This window comes from Oryctolagus cuniculus, chromosome X, assembly GCF_051225735.1.
Source record: "Oryctolagus cuniculus isolate XC-2025 breed Fujian yellow rabbit chromosome X, ASM5122573v1, whole genome shotgun sequence".
Taxonomy (NCBI): Eukaryota; Metazoa; Chordata; class Mammalia; order Lagomorpha; family Leporidae; genus Oryctolagus; species Oryctolagus cuniculus.
This window is the reverse complement of record NC_142888.1, coordinates 57,732,563-57,748,265: the sequence shown is the minus strand read 5'-3', so window position 1 is coordinate 57,748,265 and position 15,703 is coordinate 57,732,563. Positions and strand designations below refer to the sequence as shown.

General features: G+C 34.4%; 1 protein-coding gene across 6 annotated transcripts in view; it reads left to right on the top strand.

Moving 5' to 3' along the window:
- PCDH11X (protocadherin 11 X-linked) overlaps positions 1-15,703 on the top strand; it is a 751,842-nt gene that overhangs the window by 27,746 nt on the left and 708,393 nt on the right. For 5 of the 6 annotated variants that reach the window (XM_051827412.3, XM_051827410.3, XM_051827411.3 and 2 more), the window contains exons 2-3: positions 4,404-4,509; positions 5,163-5,221. The exons of the other annotated variant lie outside the window; for it this stretch is intronic. In XM_051827412.3, coding sequence (XP_051683372.1) covers positions 5,179-5,221 — 43 coding nt within the window. In that variant the 5' untranslated portion in view covers positions 4,404-4,509; positions 5,163-5,178. The remainder of the gene's footprint in view (positions 1-4,403; positions 4,510-5,162; positions 5,222-15,703) is intronic. 6 annotated transcript variants of the gene reach the window in all.

The following is a 15,703-nucleotide window of genomic DNA, read 5'->3' as shown; positions in this document are numbered from 1 at the left end:
GTGGTATGCCAAGCATGAAACTTGCTAGAAGAATAAAGATTGAAAGTGAAGAAATGTCTTGTGTTTGCTAAGATACATCCACTTAAAGGGTTTGATTTCCACTAGAAAAAGTTGTTTTGTTTTAAAAGGAAAGAATGGGCATTTGATGTTTCTCACCTTTCATGATTGTGACAATTCTTTTAGATATCTTAAATTCTCTAAGTGGAGATTTGTCATAATCTCCACAGTACACCTGTTTAAAAATTGTAGGTCACAGAAATCTGAAACTACAAAAAAGTTTTCTCAAGATGATAAATCACAAGGAGTGTAAATTTCAGTTACCTCACCTGTGGGAAAGTTTTTCCTATTACTTTTCAACTCAAAGAGCACCCAGGTGATGGGAACTTTAATGTCTCTGAAAAACTACTTATCTGTACAAATTGAATTTGCATATACAAGTTAGAATTTGAGTTTAGGCTTAGACCTCAACTGTTACAGGTATAATAAACAATGTGGAATTTGATACTTGACCACATTTATTTAATGCAGGAAAAACAGCAATGAAAGAGGTTCATTTTGAAACGATTTTGCTATTGACAGGGGATAGTGTCTATTTTCTTTGTGGTTTTCCCTTATTGACTATGTGCAGGTTACACCTTGCAAAATGCATACAAGAGCAGAGATTAGACAACATTTTACTCCATAGCTTCTACAAAATCTGAATAAGGATGAAGGGTTTTTTATTATCAATAACACCAAGGATGTGTTCTTACAGGCCTATGTTTTCTAAGGATCAGGGAAAGACTATGAGATAAATATTCTGAATTGAACAAAGTTCAAATAGTTCAAACTTTAACACTAACATCTTAGTAAACCTTACTGATATAAAGGTGCACAAGGAGAATCAGTAATTAAGACAGAAACTAAACCTGGTGAAATTAATTTCATAAGCTTGAATCAACCAATTGAAATTCTGTCTATGGAGACTATTGAAGAGCAGTATGCTTCCTTTAGCTGATGTGTTAGTTGCCCCTCTCCTCAGCCATCTTCTCTGATTTTCGTCTATATTAGCAAAATCTTTGTCAGACTTTCAACCTGTTTTGGTCATGCAATTGTTTTTTGACTGTCTTAACCTTAAAATAATTAGTTAGGGCCCGGCGCTGTGGCGCAGTAGGTTATTCCTCTGCCTGCAGCACTGGCAATCCCATATGGGCGCCGGTTCTGGTCCCAACTGCTCCACTTCCAGCCCTGCTCTCTGCTGTGGCCTGGGAAAGAAGGAGAAGATGGCCCAAGTCTTTGAAGCCCTGCACCCGCATGGCATAGCTCTGGCCATTGTGGCCATTTGGGGAGTGAACCAAGGGAAGGAAGACCTTTCTCTCTGTCTCTCCCTCTCACTATCTGTAACTCTACCTCTCAAATAAATAAAATCTTAAAAATAAATTAGTTATTTTTTATTTCATTTACAAATCCATATGAATGACTAATTTTTTTAAAGATTTTCCATGTGTTTGATTTCGAGAGTGCTTTAGTAAATTCCTAGTCTCATGGACAGATGAGAGGGCATTTCATCATCTGGACTGATGATAATATGTTGGTCAATCAGAAAAAAAGTTAACTTATGAATGTAGTATATATTTCTTTGTGTTAATCTTTCATATATCCTTTAATGTTACTGTAGTCTTTTAATCCAGACACCTGAAATTTGTACCACTTCTTCCTATTTTATCCAATGCACACAACAGTTAGTGTTGCTAGACTCAACATGTGACAGGTAATTCGTGGTAATAATGCTGTACCTGAAATTCGGTGTTTTATCTAACATCCAGTATTCCTACAGTAAATGTGCTTAGGCTTTAAAAGTAATTTTTGCTACACTTTGCAATTATACAAATGTACTAGTAAGTCATCCAGCTAGCAGGGTTAAAATGGAAGAAACTATAGCATTAAATATCAGCCATTCCAACTTTATTATTACAGAATTTTTCCAGAAGGATGCTATTTTCTGAGTGGTCATTTGTAATCAGTTATACTTTGGCTTCCATTCAATTCAGGTGCTGTGCAATTGCTCTTTAAAGGCACATCCTAAATGTGCCATCAGGTCAATCACTAATTAAAGTTATTTTCATAGATAATTATATTTTCAACACTTAGTTTGGAGTGAATTAGTCACATCGACTTGTTGCATTACCAAGAATCAAGAGTAACTTGAGGAAATAAAAGTGATTTGGTCCTCAGACCTTTGCTACTTATGTTCTCCATGATTACAATGAATAAGAAAAATGATGAGTGAGAGAGAGAGAGAGAGGGAGAGAGATGTCAGAAAAGTAGTATTTTAATTCACCCACTAACATTCTAACAAGTGGCCAACATTGTAGATATTTGTTATTAGAGGTCAAAATTCCAGAATTTGGGGTGGTGTTTTTTATGTCACTTAGAAATCCATATAAATGACTGATTCACTCACCCAAATGCCTGGGAGAGCTGAGAACTCAATCTCTATATCCAGTGTGGGTGGCAGGGAACTAACCACTTGAGCCATCACAGGCTACTTCCCCAGGGTCTGCATTAGTAGGAAGCTGGAGCAGAGCTGGGACTCTAAATCATGCACTGTACTATGGGATGTGGGCCTTCCAGCAGCACCAAACACCTGCCCTCACCAAAGTGTATGATCTTTACTTTTAGATTAGTACCAATGTAATAGTGGTTGAGGTGTTTTAGACAGTCTCTTAGAGCATGAAAAATTTTAACGAATCTTAGATTATATGACACTGTCTGATAAGAATCCTATACAGGAATTAAGAGAAAATTCACCTCTGTTTATATTTAGCTACACTTATAGTAGCTATTCTATTTTTTAATCTTTACATATAGAGGCCAAGATGGAAGATTAGAAAAATGTTTAATATTCACACTTTATTAGAGGTCTCTTTAGGGAACCTAGCTCCACAATGATCATATTTATCTTTAGTACAATTGTAATTAACATGTAAATCTTTTTGATGTTTAAACTTTTCATTTACATTACCTTTTATAAAAATATCTTTTTATAATCAAATAGCAACTATAGATATATAAGATTAAAATGCATTCTCTCATTTAATCTCAACTGTTTCTAACAATGTTACGTTTATTCTCCAGACTTTACGTTATCTGTTCTTGACTCATCAGTCAGTCACTCAGACTTGACACTGTTTGGATTATTTCCAGAGGAAACTTCAGACTTTTCTATCTTGCCATCTCTTTCCCTTCCAATCCTTCTTACACCTTTCACTCACTTACCAAAAGCATTTAAAGACATAATTCTGGTAATATCATATCACTTTGATTTTTCTTTTGTCACTAAGCCTAGATAATGTATTATTTATCTTGTACAGGTCTTATGTCCTCAACTACTTAGCATAGTGCTTTACACATGGAGGATGTGTAAAAAGTCCAGGTCAACTGGATGGATGGAAGGATGGATGGATGGATGGATGGGAAAGAATGGTGTATTACAAGAAAACATATTTTTCTTGAGTAAATTCATACATATCCTAGATTAAGTACAGAGTGTGAAGTACTTCTGAGCTATGCCGTCCAGTATGATAACAATTAACTACACATGCAAAATTTAAATTTAATTAAAATTAGAATTCATTTCTTCAGTTTTAATATCTATATTTCAAGTTGCAGGTAGGCACATGTAAATGCCATATTGGATATAGAATATTTCTGTCATTGTCAAAGGTTTTATTGGGTTGTGCTTCTCAAGAAATTTTTGATAGCAATAGTTGAGAGAAACACATTTTTTATAAAATCATAGTAAAGTGATAGTCATAGAGTAAATATTATAGGCTTCCCATTTACCATATGAAAAAAGCGTAATTTATTGCCATTTATAATGTAAGCCATTATCCCTCAAAGAGGAACGCTGATATCCATATCATTGTTGTCAATTTTTTCACTTAGCCTAAATATATGTTTTGCAATACTAATAATAAAACTCAACATATTTGAATTGGTAAGAAGTTCTCATAATTCCTATGTAAATATGCATTAAATGCATCAACCAATTTGGCCTAATTAGAATTAAGAATACAACCGTATAGGCTGGCTTTTCAAAATCTTTAAAAGCTTCTTCCCTGTGAAGTCTTAGAAATACTTTTCCAGCATATCCTGCCACTAAAAGTATCATGTATATTTTGTTTTTTAATCTGAGAGATCCATAAGATCATATTGAAAGCCTAGTCTTTATGTCCTTTGCCTCCCCTTTTCCAAAATTGAAAATTGTGCAAAGATCTTTAACTTTTTCTTGATTTGTAGCCCTTACAGCAAATTGGAGGGTCCTGCCATATAACAATGGACCTCTGTCATGTGTTGTCTACTTGTTGAATATAGATTTGTGGTTTCTTGAAATCCAACTCAAAGTGTTTGACCTACCACAGGAAAATCCTTTTGTGAGTAAGAAGGAATCCACAGATCACTTGCCAGAGAGGTCTTGCCTCAGCTGCTCTCAACTTTGTTATCTTGTGAAGAAGCTGACAAGCTTGGGTGAGACACTGTTTTGCTATCCTCCTTACAGAATTCAACATTCCTCTTCTAAAATAATATGAATTGATTAAGATCAATCTCATAACTGAAGAAAATTGAAATTGGTATGTAGACAAATAATAATTCTTAGTAACATAATATGTGATTAAATTCAAGGACTGCATGATCATTTCCCTCAGAGTCAGGAAGTAAATACTACTAGCTGGGATTACACTTAGTCCATATGTATAGAACCTTGAATCTGTGCTTTCTACTGTTTGATAAATCTACAAATTCCCAATTTTATATATTAGGTTTATGGAATTGTTGTAACGATTCAGTAGATAAAGCCCAATTAGTGGTTGTGTCATTTTTATTTATGCTTTCCATAGCAGACAAGTATAGATAGCAAATACTCCACACCAGTTTGAACTTGGTGAATATTTTGTGCCTACATGGATGATTTGCTGCTATCAGCACTTTATCCATCAGGGAATATAAAATCATTGCATCCCTGAAACTAAAGCAACCTTGAGGATCCTGCTGTAGTGCAGCATTAGGGTTATTTGAACCCTTTTCAGTACATATATTTTATTTAAGTTTCAACTGATTACATTTTATTGGAGGCAAAGACCTTTTTCTTCCCCTTCCTCTTTTTATCCTCCATCCCACAGCTGATTGCAGAGCACTATGAGGACTGTACGAAAGTGGGTTTTAATTCAGATATTTCAAGGTGAGTTTTATATATGTTAAGTACCATTTTAGTATCATATAAGTCTTCTTTCCGTGGGTCTTCTCAGGAGTACTAACTTTATCTAAACTCCCATTTTTCATATTTGAACTTTGATTTTTCTTTGGAGATAAGTTTCAAGTTGAAATGTTAACAATGAGAATGAATGAGAGGAAAGGGCAGTCTGTGTTTCAATACTGACTGATATCATATCAGGAGAGATATAAAACAACAACAACAACAACAAAAATACCACACATTGTAGTAAATATCTCCATTGGCGTGGATGACCATATATGTCATCAAGGGATTGTCAATTTCTAAATTAATTATGAGAAGAGATACAACACTAAAGCTGACTGATGGTAAATTGTGAAGATGCAAAGTCTCTGATGGGTCATGAAGTTATGTCATTAGGATCATTAGTTATCCATGTACTGGTAAATTCCTTAAGTATCTATTTCAGACAAATATTTCTGTAGACTACAGGCACCCTGGATAGAGGGATGATTACTCCTCATTTTTGCACTTCCAACATTTGCTTCAAAACATGTATTAAACAAATATTTTCCAAATCAACAAATGGGGATATTCTAAGTAACGAGTATATGGACTTTATTGGGAGGATCATTTGATTTAATAAGCTAGTAGTACATACCTCTCTCCATTCTCATTTAAGTTAATAAAAGGTGTTTAGGATGCTGCTTAAATAAAACCAAGCTTGGAAATAATGTTCAGTGTCATGGAAGTTTTAACTTTTTTAGAAACTATTTAAGTTTGTAGAGTCAACAATTAATGTGTCCTTAAGTGCACCTCCCTCAACCTGTCACAACACTTCCTCTATAATAAAATAACATTTTTTAAAATAATGCATTTAAGTTCTTTGTCACAACAACCCATTCTCAGCTTCTCTCATGAATGAGACAGAAGAACAGACTGAGATACTCATGTGCTGTTTGCCATTGCTTAAAGGAGAATCTCTTATAAGTACTAATCAGTGCTAAATTTCTCAGGCATTTTAAACTGAATTTAAGCAAGAAAAGATTTTAAAATGTTATTTTACATTTTTACATAATTAATATTTTGGTTCCTTTCCATTCCCTCTGTTACTCACGTGTCACTTTCAGCATTCTCTCCTGGTATTCAAATCATAGTCTCAAGTGTGCCCAAGATCTCCTGGATCCAGTGAATCTCCCTATCTCTCCTTGTCCCTTCCGTTCCTTCAAGTCTCCTCTTCAGTGAAGTCATTCTCAGTTCCATTCTTTCCCCCAAATTACTCCCTGCTCTTTTTGAGTGTCTGTAATTCTTTCAAATGTCCACCCAAAGCTTAAATTCTCCATCTTCCCTTTCACCCCAATTTCCTCCAGTTAAATTTGCATCCCACTTTCTACTGCCTAGACTGTCTGAATACCTCTAGTTCCCTTAGTCTGTCTCAGTGGTGAAGATCTTCCCTTGCTTCGCAGCCATTCTTTTCCTCTCCTTAGTATTCTCATTCTTTCCATGTTTCCTCCACAGTGTTTTGCATATTTTCTGTTCCTCTCATTTTCCACCAGTAACTCACAGTCTTCCTCAAATTATTCAAGCCCCTTACAAGTACTGGAACATAAACTATCATATTATTAGTCTATTTAGAAATAGATTCAATTTACAAACTGCCATGAATAAGACAGGTTTTAGCTTCATCATTGGTAAGATGACTTAATTTTATGCTTTATGTCTACTTAATATGCACACAACATTTTACAGATTTGATATTTAAACCAAGCTCATTTTCAAGAGAACTTGAGATAGTAGAGAGAAATTACAAACATTTAGGAAGCACAGTCCATTTTCTTAGTAGTGTTTTACCATTTAGTTAGCAAAGCAAAATTAAACGAAGATAAACATTTTATTTAACAAGATATTCAGTTCAAAACAATATTCTGTACAAATTTTAAGGGGTGAAGGAGAAAGATTGCATGAGTACACAAACATGGTATTTGAGTGCACATAACACATAGTATTAATGACATTCTGAGATTTTGTTTCCACATTAAATAAAATCCAAGCTCACTGCTCTAACACTTTGTGGACTGCCTTCATTATAGTTGCCATATTTTAACAATTCTTGCTCTTATACTTATTCATATATTCCCCAAATGATGCTAAACTACGAAAAGTTTCTTAGAGGAAATGAGTTTTGAAGGCCCTGCAGTAGATAATGACCTTGAAAAAAGTTATAGCTAGATAATAGTTGTTGGCTTGGCTAAAGAGGAGAGATCACAGATTATGAATTAAAGAGAAAGGCATTTGCTAGAAACAGCTAATTAAGGACCTTGTATGCTAGGCCTCAAAGTTTAGTTTCTCTAGAGTTCAATATGTAACAAATGAATTTTTTTATTTTCAGTTGTTGTTGTTGTTTTGTTTTGATTATTGTATATACTGTTTTTCAAAATAATTAGTATTTATTTTCCAACACCACAATAAGTAAAAGTAGTCCATAAGAAAGTAAGTAGTGGTTCGACAGATAATACATTTGGATATGCATTATTAAAAATACTTTTTTTCTGAATAAAAAAATAGAGGTGGGGAAGCTGTCCTTATGTCAAATCTGACTCATTTTAACAGTTCCTCTTGAAAATTAGCAGCTGTAATTAGTGGAAAATTTTAAAGGTGCAATGTTGTAGTTGTCAGCTCTAACAAGTTTTAATTATACTTTTTATTTTAAAGCGATCAACTTTAAAGAAGTTAAATTTTTATTATTTCCAGAAGAAAAGCACAATGACATAGTTAACATGTTAGTTGCAGATCTGTTTCAAACATCATTTGATTTTATGGAATGGGATTGCTTCAATATTTTCAACACCGTGCTGGATTACAGGCCTTCAAGATGTATAATGATTATCCAGTAGACATAACCCTCCTACTTTCGCTAACTTATATTTGTTCTTGACATATTTACATATTAATTAAATCATCCCATAAATCAACATAGGTTTCCTATTCAATAAAAAAATGGTCAATTTTAGCACTTGAAAATCAATCATAATAATATGTGGAAAATAAGTGTTAATTGGGATATGTGTTTCTTGAACATGTTATCAAGAATTATAAAATTTTCCCTCAAAATTTTATAACCAGAATATTAAACAAAATGTCTTGAAAATAGTGAATTATCATTGAAATACTCTTCTAAAGCAGACTATTCATTATAAATTACAAGAAAAAATTACTTGTTATCAAGATAGAAATGACCATAAAATAAATTGTTTACCAAAAACAGTCTTTAAATATTATAAATCTAATTTAAGTCGATTAAAATTATATGAAGTGTTCAGTTGATGAGAAGTTATTTGGGCTTTGCATGTGAAATTGTGATGTAAAATTTTTTAGGTGGAGCCGGCACCGCGGCTCACTAGGCTAATCCTCCGCCTGCGGCGCCTGCACACTGGCTTCTAGTCCTGGTCGGGGCTCCGGATTCTGTCCCGGTTGCCCCTCTTCCAGGCCAGCTCTCTGCTGTGGCCAGGGAGTGCAGTGGAGGATGGCCCAAGTGCTTGGACCCTGCACCCCATGGGAGACCAGGATAAGTACCTGGCTCCTGCCTTCGGATTAGCAGGGTGCGCTTGCCACAGCGAGCCGGGTGCGGCAGCCATTGGAGGGTGAACCAAAGGCAAAGGAAGACCTTTCTCTCTGTCTCTCTCTCTCACTGTCCACTCTGCCTGTCAAAAAAAATTTTTTTTAGGTGGTAGAATTGCTCATAATTGAGATACAATATGCAAATGATTACAATTTTTTTAAGGCTTATTTTCATAGAATACTAGAACAAGAAATGATCTTGGAGATAAACTCTATTCACCTTCAATGAGGAAGTGAAGCATAGAATGATTAAATGACATATGTAGAGTCAAAGCTACTTAAAGGTAGAGTTAATACTAGAATTCAATTCCCATTATTTTTCCATAGGCTTATAATTATCTTTGTGAATGCGGGATATACAAACACATTTGTTCTATTTTTGTTAGTTTAATAATACATTTACAAACATATACAACACTTATTTGGTACCAGGAACTGTTCTAAGCATTTTACATGTATTAATTCACTTAGTCTTCATAATAATACTATGAGGTAGATATCTATTCTCTACATTTTACACAGGGACACATATAATTTAATTAACTTGCAGAAAATCACACACCTAATAAGTGGTGGATGATTTAAAATCAGACAGTCTGCCGTCCTAGCCTATACTCCAGCATTTTAGACTAAAATTCAAATAAGTTCATCTGTCCCAGGCAGTTAATAGAGTTAATATTTGAGATTATAGCATTTTATGATTTTGATGGTTTTTAGTCCTGAAAATTAATGATTATCTCAATTTTGATGTCAAATACATGTAGCAATAGCTTTAAGTGAATGATTTTGGTACAATGCTTGTGAATCCCTGAATGAATGATTTGTCTAAAGTCATCAATATTGTTAATAAAGAGAGTGCAAAATGGATTTCTATGGAATCCTTCAGTTAATTGTGTATGGGGCAATTTTCATTTATTTTAAAATTAGAATATTAAATCAAAAGTTTACTTAAATGATGCCTCTATGAAATGGATTTTTTGTTAGCATGGTAGTATTAGCTATCAACTAATTATTTTTCAAACACTTGATAATGACTGTATAAGCAGTTGATTTTACATTTTCTCATTAATGTGTAGCACATAAAACAGAAATAAAAAATCTTATTTGCTAGCTTATTTTAGCGTGTGAATTTAATTGCTACTTTGAAAGTAACATTGAGCAAAAATATGCCCTTTAAGAGATACCATATTTGGATAGGTTGACATACCAACATATTGACACACTAGGAAAGAAATAAGTAACTATAAATGCAAACCAATTATAGTAACATTATGTACTGAATATGGAAAAGGTAAAAAAATGTTTTTTAAAACATTTATTTTATTAATTTGAAAGAGGGAAAGAGAGAGAGGAAGCGACACAGATCTTCAATCCGCTGGTTTACTTTCCAAATGTTTGCAATGCCTGGAGCTCTGCCAGGTCAAAGCCAGGAGCCCCGAACTCCATCTGGTTATCCCATGTGGGTCGCAGGGGCCTAAGCACCTGGGCCATCTTCTACTGCCCTCCCAGGTGAATTTGCAGGGAATTGGATTGGAAACAGAGCACTTGGGACATGAACCGGCACTTAAATATGGGATGCCCACATCAAAAGTGGTGGCTTAAGCTGTTCTGGTAAAAGAAAAATCTTGATGCACAAATATCTGTTTAAGGTTACTGTTTTATGTATAATAATATAGTAAGTTCTGAAAATTACCATAAAAATTTAAATGTTACAATATTAGAATCTCACATTGCCTGTATTTGTTCATTTCTTCTCCAATACAAGTAAGAGACAATTTCAAATGGTTAAAAGCTGACTCATAAGATTTATTTATTTATTTATTTTTTATTTTTATTTTTATTTTTTTTTTTTATTTTTTGACAGGCAGAGTGGACAGTGAGAGAGAGACAGAGAGAGAAAGGTCTTCCTTTGCCGTTGGTTCACCCTCCAATGGCCGCCGCTGCAGCCGGCGCACCGCGCTGATCCGATGGCAGGAGCCAGGATCCAGGTGCTTTTCCTGGTCTCCCATGGGGTGCAGGGCCCAAGCACCTGGGCCATCCTCCACTGCACTCCCTGGCCATAGCAGAGAGCTGGCCTGGAAGAGGGGCAACCGGGACAGAATCCGGCGCCCCAACCGGGACTAGAACCCGGTGTGCCGGCGCCGCAAGGTGGAGGATTAGCCTATTGAGCCACGGCGCCGGCTGACTCATAAGATTTAAGGATGAATCCCCCTTTCCCTTATTTTAGGGATAAAAGAGATTAGGTGCAAGTCTGTGTATTGTACCAGGAAAAAAAAATCAAGGATTCTGTTTCTGTTTCAGTGCTTAGTGGCTTTTACTAGTGATTTAACTAAATTTAGACTCACAGAAACTTTTTCTTCATTAGTATTAGTTTTTATAAAAAGTTCTTGTAAAAGATAATATAAAAATAATTCATCATCACTCATTAAGACTGTATCCAGCACTGTGGGGGACTTAGAGGTGAAGGGGTAAGTCTGCACAAACATAGAAATAGATTTTGTAAACTGTAGCAGGCAATGTACATCCGTACTCTGACCATATATTCAGAGGAGGAAGAGGCAATATGGACTGGGAGTAAAAAGAGAAGCATTAAGAATGAAATGATAATTGGATATGGTAGAACAACAGTAACTTGCACTGTTTGATTCTGTATCACAGGTAAATGTAATTATTCATAGTATGCATGCATTTATGATATTGCATAAAGCCAGATAGTGTCAAACTTACACAGTTGTCTATTAGGATATACGTGCTATATCCTTCAGTTTCCTGTCTGAAGTTTTTGAAGAATTAATGATTTCTATCATGCATTATATTCTTCATACTATCCGTATATGGATTATGATGGTGGTATATGAGAAGAACATGGTGAGTACTCCGTAATTCTATTGAGCCTATCCAATACACTAAAAACTGTCAAGTAGGTAGTTGCATTGATGTATTACTTCTGTATAATTTTGATGTCTCAGACACACTACATTTATTTATCAGAGCACCTATTCTCAGTTTATTGGGATTATATAATGTTTGATGAAAATAATTATATTTTAAGATACTATTTATTTATAACTGTAAAGCTGATTTTTTCCCTCTCAGAGAATGTAAGGCAGTGTGATTTCTAATTTTGAAAGAGCGATATTTTTCCTTGAATTAACAAGTTACCAATCTCTTTAAAATATTCACTACCTAATAGTTTCAAAATGTAATGTCATAAATTAGTACTCATTACTAGATGATTTAATAATCAATTTTCCTGCATCATTTCACTTTATGTATTTTTGTCCCATACCTATGAACTGACTACCTCAGCTATCACTCACTGTCCTGGATATGCATATACCTCAAGATTATTGACCACTTAATCTAGATCAGCACTGTCCAAGAGAACTTTCTGCAATACCAGAAATTCTATAATCTGTGCTGCCCAACGATTTAGTACTTAGCCACATTTGACTATTGAACATTTGCAAGTAGGGAATTGAATTTTTAATTTAATTTAATAGATTTTACTCATAAGAACTGCTAGTGGACTGTATAGGCCTAGATGTTTATAGTCTGCACATGATTGTATTGTGGAAAATATAATTTTCTTTTTTCTTCAGAAGTATAATACCATTGCTTCTAAATTTTTATTCTTGTGCTATATGTAATATCAAGTATTGATGAAAGCAATTTGATCTTGAATAGCATTTGTCTTTATCTTCCAGAATTGTCAGTTAATAGGAAGAATTCATGCAGCGCTTGATCACAGTTTCCTAGAGCAAGTGCCAGTTATAATGAGTGTGAAATATTTCTGGTTGTGATAATTTATTTCATGATCTCTCTTAAGGAGCTAATATCTCTAAATAGAAAAAATGAAATCTTTCAGCATTTCTAATATTATTGTAATAGTAAGAAATTTTCTGGATAATACTAATGTTTATCAGCTATGTAGAAAATATAATTTAACTAAAAAGAAGTAATGGTCATTTTCCACCTATTTCATATTCTAGTTCAAATTGAAATCATTATAATATAAGTTATAATTATAAAATCCAAAAATATTTGGGGAGGCAAAGTCTCACAAATAATTTGTCATAAGTACCTAATAAAAATACTGTATTTCATTTCTTTCATAATCTCTTTTCCAAAATCAATGTGAAACCAGATTTGAGAACATAAACTTAAATATTTGAAAATCTTCATAAATAAGCAAGATTGAAATTTTGTTATTCATAAAGAGTTCAATAGCTGAATTAATAAAATAGCAATGACTGAAAATCCCTAAACAAAAATGTCTTTTTTGGATGTATATAATATTTATTTGAAAATGCAGTGGTGTGGAACATAAGTGAAATTATTGCATTTCAGAACTGCCTTAATGTGAGAGTAACCACAACACACCGCTTGCGTTTCAACTATTGCTTGATATAGTGGCATTTTCTTTGAATTTATTTGTTTGTGCACATACACACATACACACTAGGGCACACATAGAGATTATTATTTTAAGCATAAAAATGAAACATCTCTTGGTTATTCCGCAATTAGTGTTTGGCTGATGTTTGCTTGGCAAAAAAAAAAATACCATATACAATGGTGTAGAGGTAGAACTCTTATATTCTAGATATCCCATTTGATGACTTCAAGTCATTTTGAGGTTAACGCACTGCTTGATTTTTACAAAAAATAAATGTATCACATAATTCATTTTCTCATCTGTTAGTATATTGCCACATAGAAAGAATACTCGATTTTTACTTGCAGTGAAAATACATGGAGAATACTGAATGAAGGCTAACAATAAAAGATATTACTTTGAATTCTTAAATAAACCCTAGTGGTGTTTGTGGCTTCCCAAATTGGAAAACGTCATAGAAAGAGAAAAGAAAACCTTTAAATTGGAAGAATTTATAATTATTTTGAAAAGGTGCTGTGTTAGTTAATCCATTTATATATTTTGTTTGCTGATAGTAGGAAAAACTGTTCTGCTAAGAACAACTAAGTGTACTTTGTAATGAAAATAATTACAGGTGGCCGGCGCCATGGCTCACTAGGCTAATCCTCCACCTTGCGGCGCTGGCACACCGGGTTCTAGTCCCGGTTGGGGCGCCGGATTCTGTCCCGGTTGCCCCTCTTCCAGGCCAGCTCTCTGCTGTGGCCAGGGAGTGCAGTGGAGGATGGCCCAAGTGCTTGGGCCCTACACCACATGGGAGACCAGGATAAGTACCTGGCTCCTGGTTTCGGATCAGTGCGGTGTGCCGGCTGCAGCGCGCCGGCCGCAGCGCGCCGGCCGCGGTGGCCATTGGAGGGTGCACCAACGGCGAAGGAAGACCTTTCTCTCTGTCTCTCTCTCTCTCTCTCTGTCCACTCTGCCTGTCAAAAAAAAAAAAAAAAAAAGAAAATAATTACAGGTGATGGTGATGATAGTGAATAAAATACACTCTCACTAGAAAAATTTAGAACTGTGAATAAAACAAAATGAATAAAATAATAAACAGTCCGAATTGTTGTAACGTATGCCTATTGTTTTCTTTGAGTGTCAGTATAACTTTTTTCTTGGAAGAAAGAAAAAGGTTAAAAACAAAAGATTTGGAGACTTAAGGCTCTAGAAAACATTTCTAAAACACTTACTATGTATTTGGCATAGTGCCATGTGGTGCTAAGTTAAATATAAAGGCTTAGTAATTTTTAGGGTATATTTCAAATGATTCTGGCTTTCAGATTGGAAAATTATAGTATGAAATATAATGATTTAGCAGTCATTTCAATTTAAAATGTTCTTTATGAATAAACAGTTCTATACCTAAATTATTATTTTTGAAGAACTAAATCTTCAGGTGTTGTGTAGCTTATCACAGGTGGTAGAGTTCCCTTAAAAGCATTCAGTTTTAAAATCCCATATTTGTACACATTCAAACGAGTTAATAATATTGAAGCAGAACCCACCAAAATTTCTCAAATGTAGCAAGGTGCTTTGAAAGCCAAAATTGAGAATTTTCTGCTTTACATTAATAACATATTAAAGATTCAAAATGTGGCCTATGTGTACAAGGAATATTTAAAAAGTTTATGAAAAATGTGTGTTGTCTTTTAGTTCCATTTTTTTCACCAGCTCTTTGAAGCAAACTCTCATTCTAGTTTATGTTTCAATTGTTTTTCTATTCATTAAGGAATTAATGTTTTCGCTTTAAAGTTGTCATCTGGTTTGCTGTGGCTTTGAGATGAAACAAAACAAAAAATACAGAAATGATATTTAAATGTGTGTAAGAGTATACGAACTAAAAGATGGATATTATTGAATCTTTAGGCTGAGATACCTATTATAAGACAGTTCAAAAGTTGCTATGTGATTTTTGCTTAGTGGTCCGTAATGCATAGCTACTTGGTTGTGGATTATGTCACTTCAGAGACATAACAGGAAGAGCTTTATTTTTTCCCTGAGTGAATGAGTGCCGCTATTAAAGATGAAAATAGTCTCCTGTTCTTCAGAACAGTAGGTTGATAGATACATTTTTCTTTTCTTTTAAAAAAGTTTTTATTTATTTTAGTTTATTTGAATTTCAGAGACAAAGAGACACAGAGAACTCTTCCATCTACTGGTGGACTCCTCAAAGTCTTGTAGCACCTGAGGAGGCTGAATCAGGCCAAAGTCAGGAACGTGGAGCGCAACTTTAGTCATGACCTGCTGCCCCCTAGAGTGTGGGTGAGAAGGAAGCAGGAATCAAAAGTAGAGCCAGGACTCTAACCCAGATATTCCAATGTGAGATGCTAGCATCCCAAATGGTGTCTTAATATTGTACCAAACGCCTAACCCACTGTTCATTATCTGTTAACTAATATTTTAACTTGATTAGTTTTTCACAATATCAACTGGGATCTTGTTTTCAG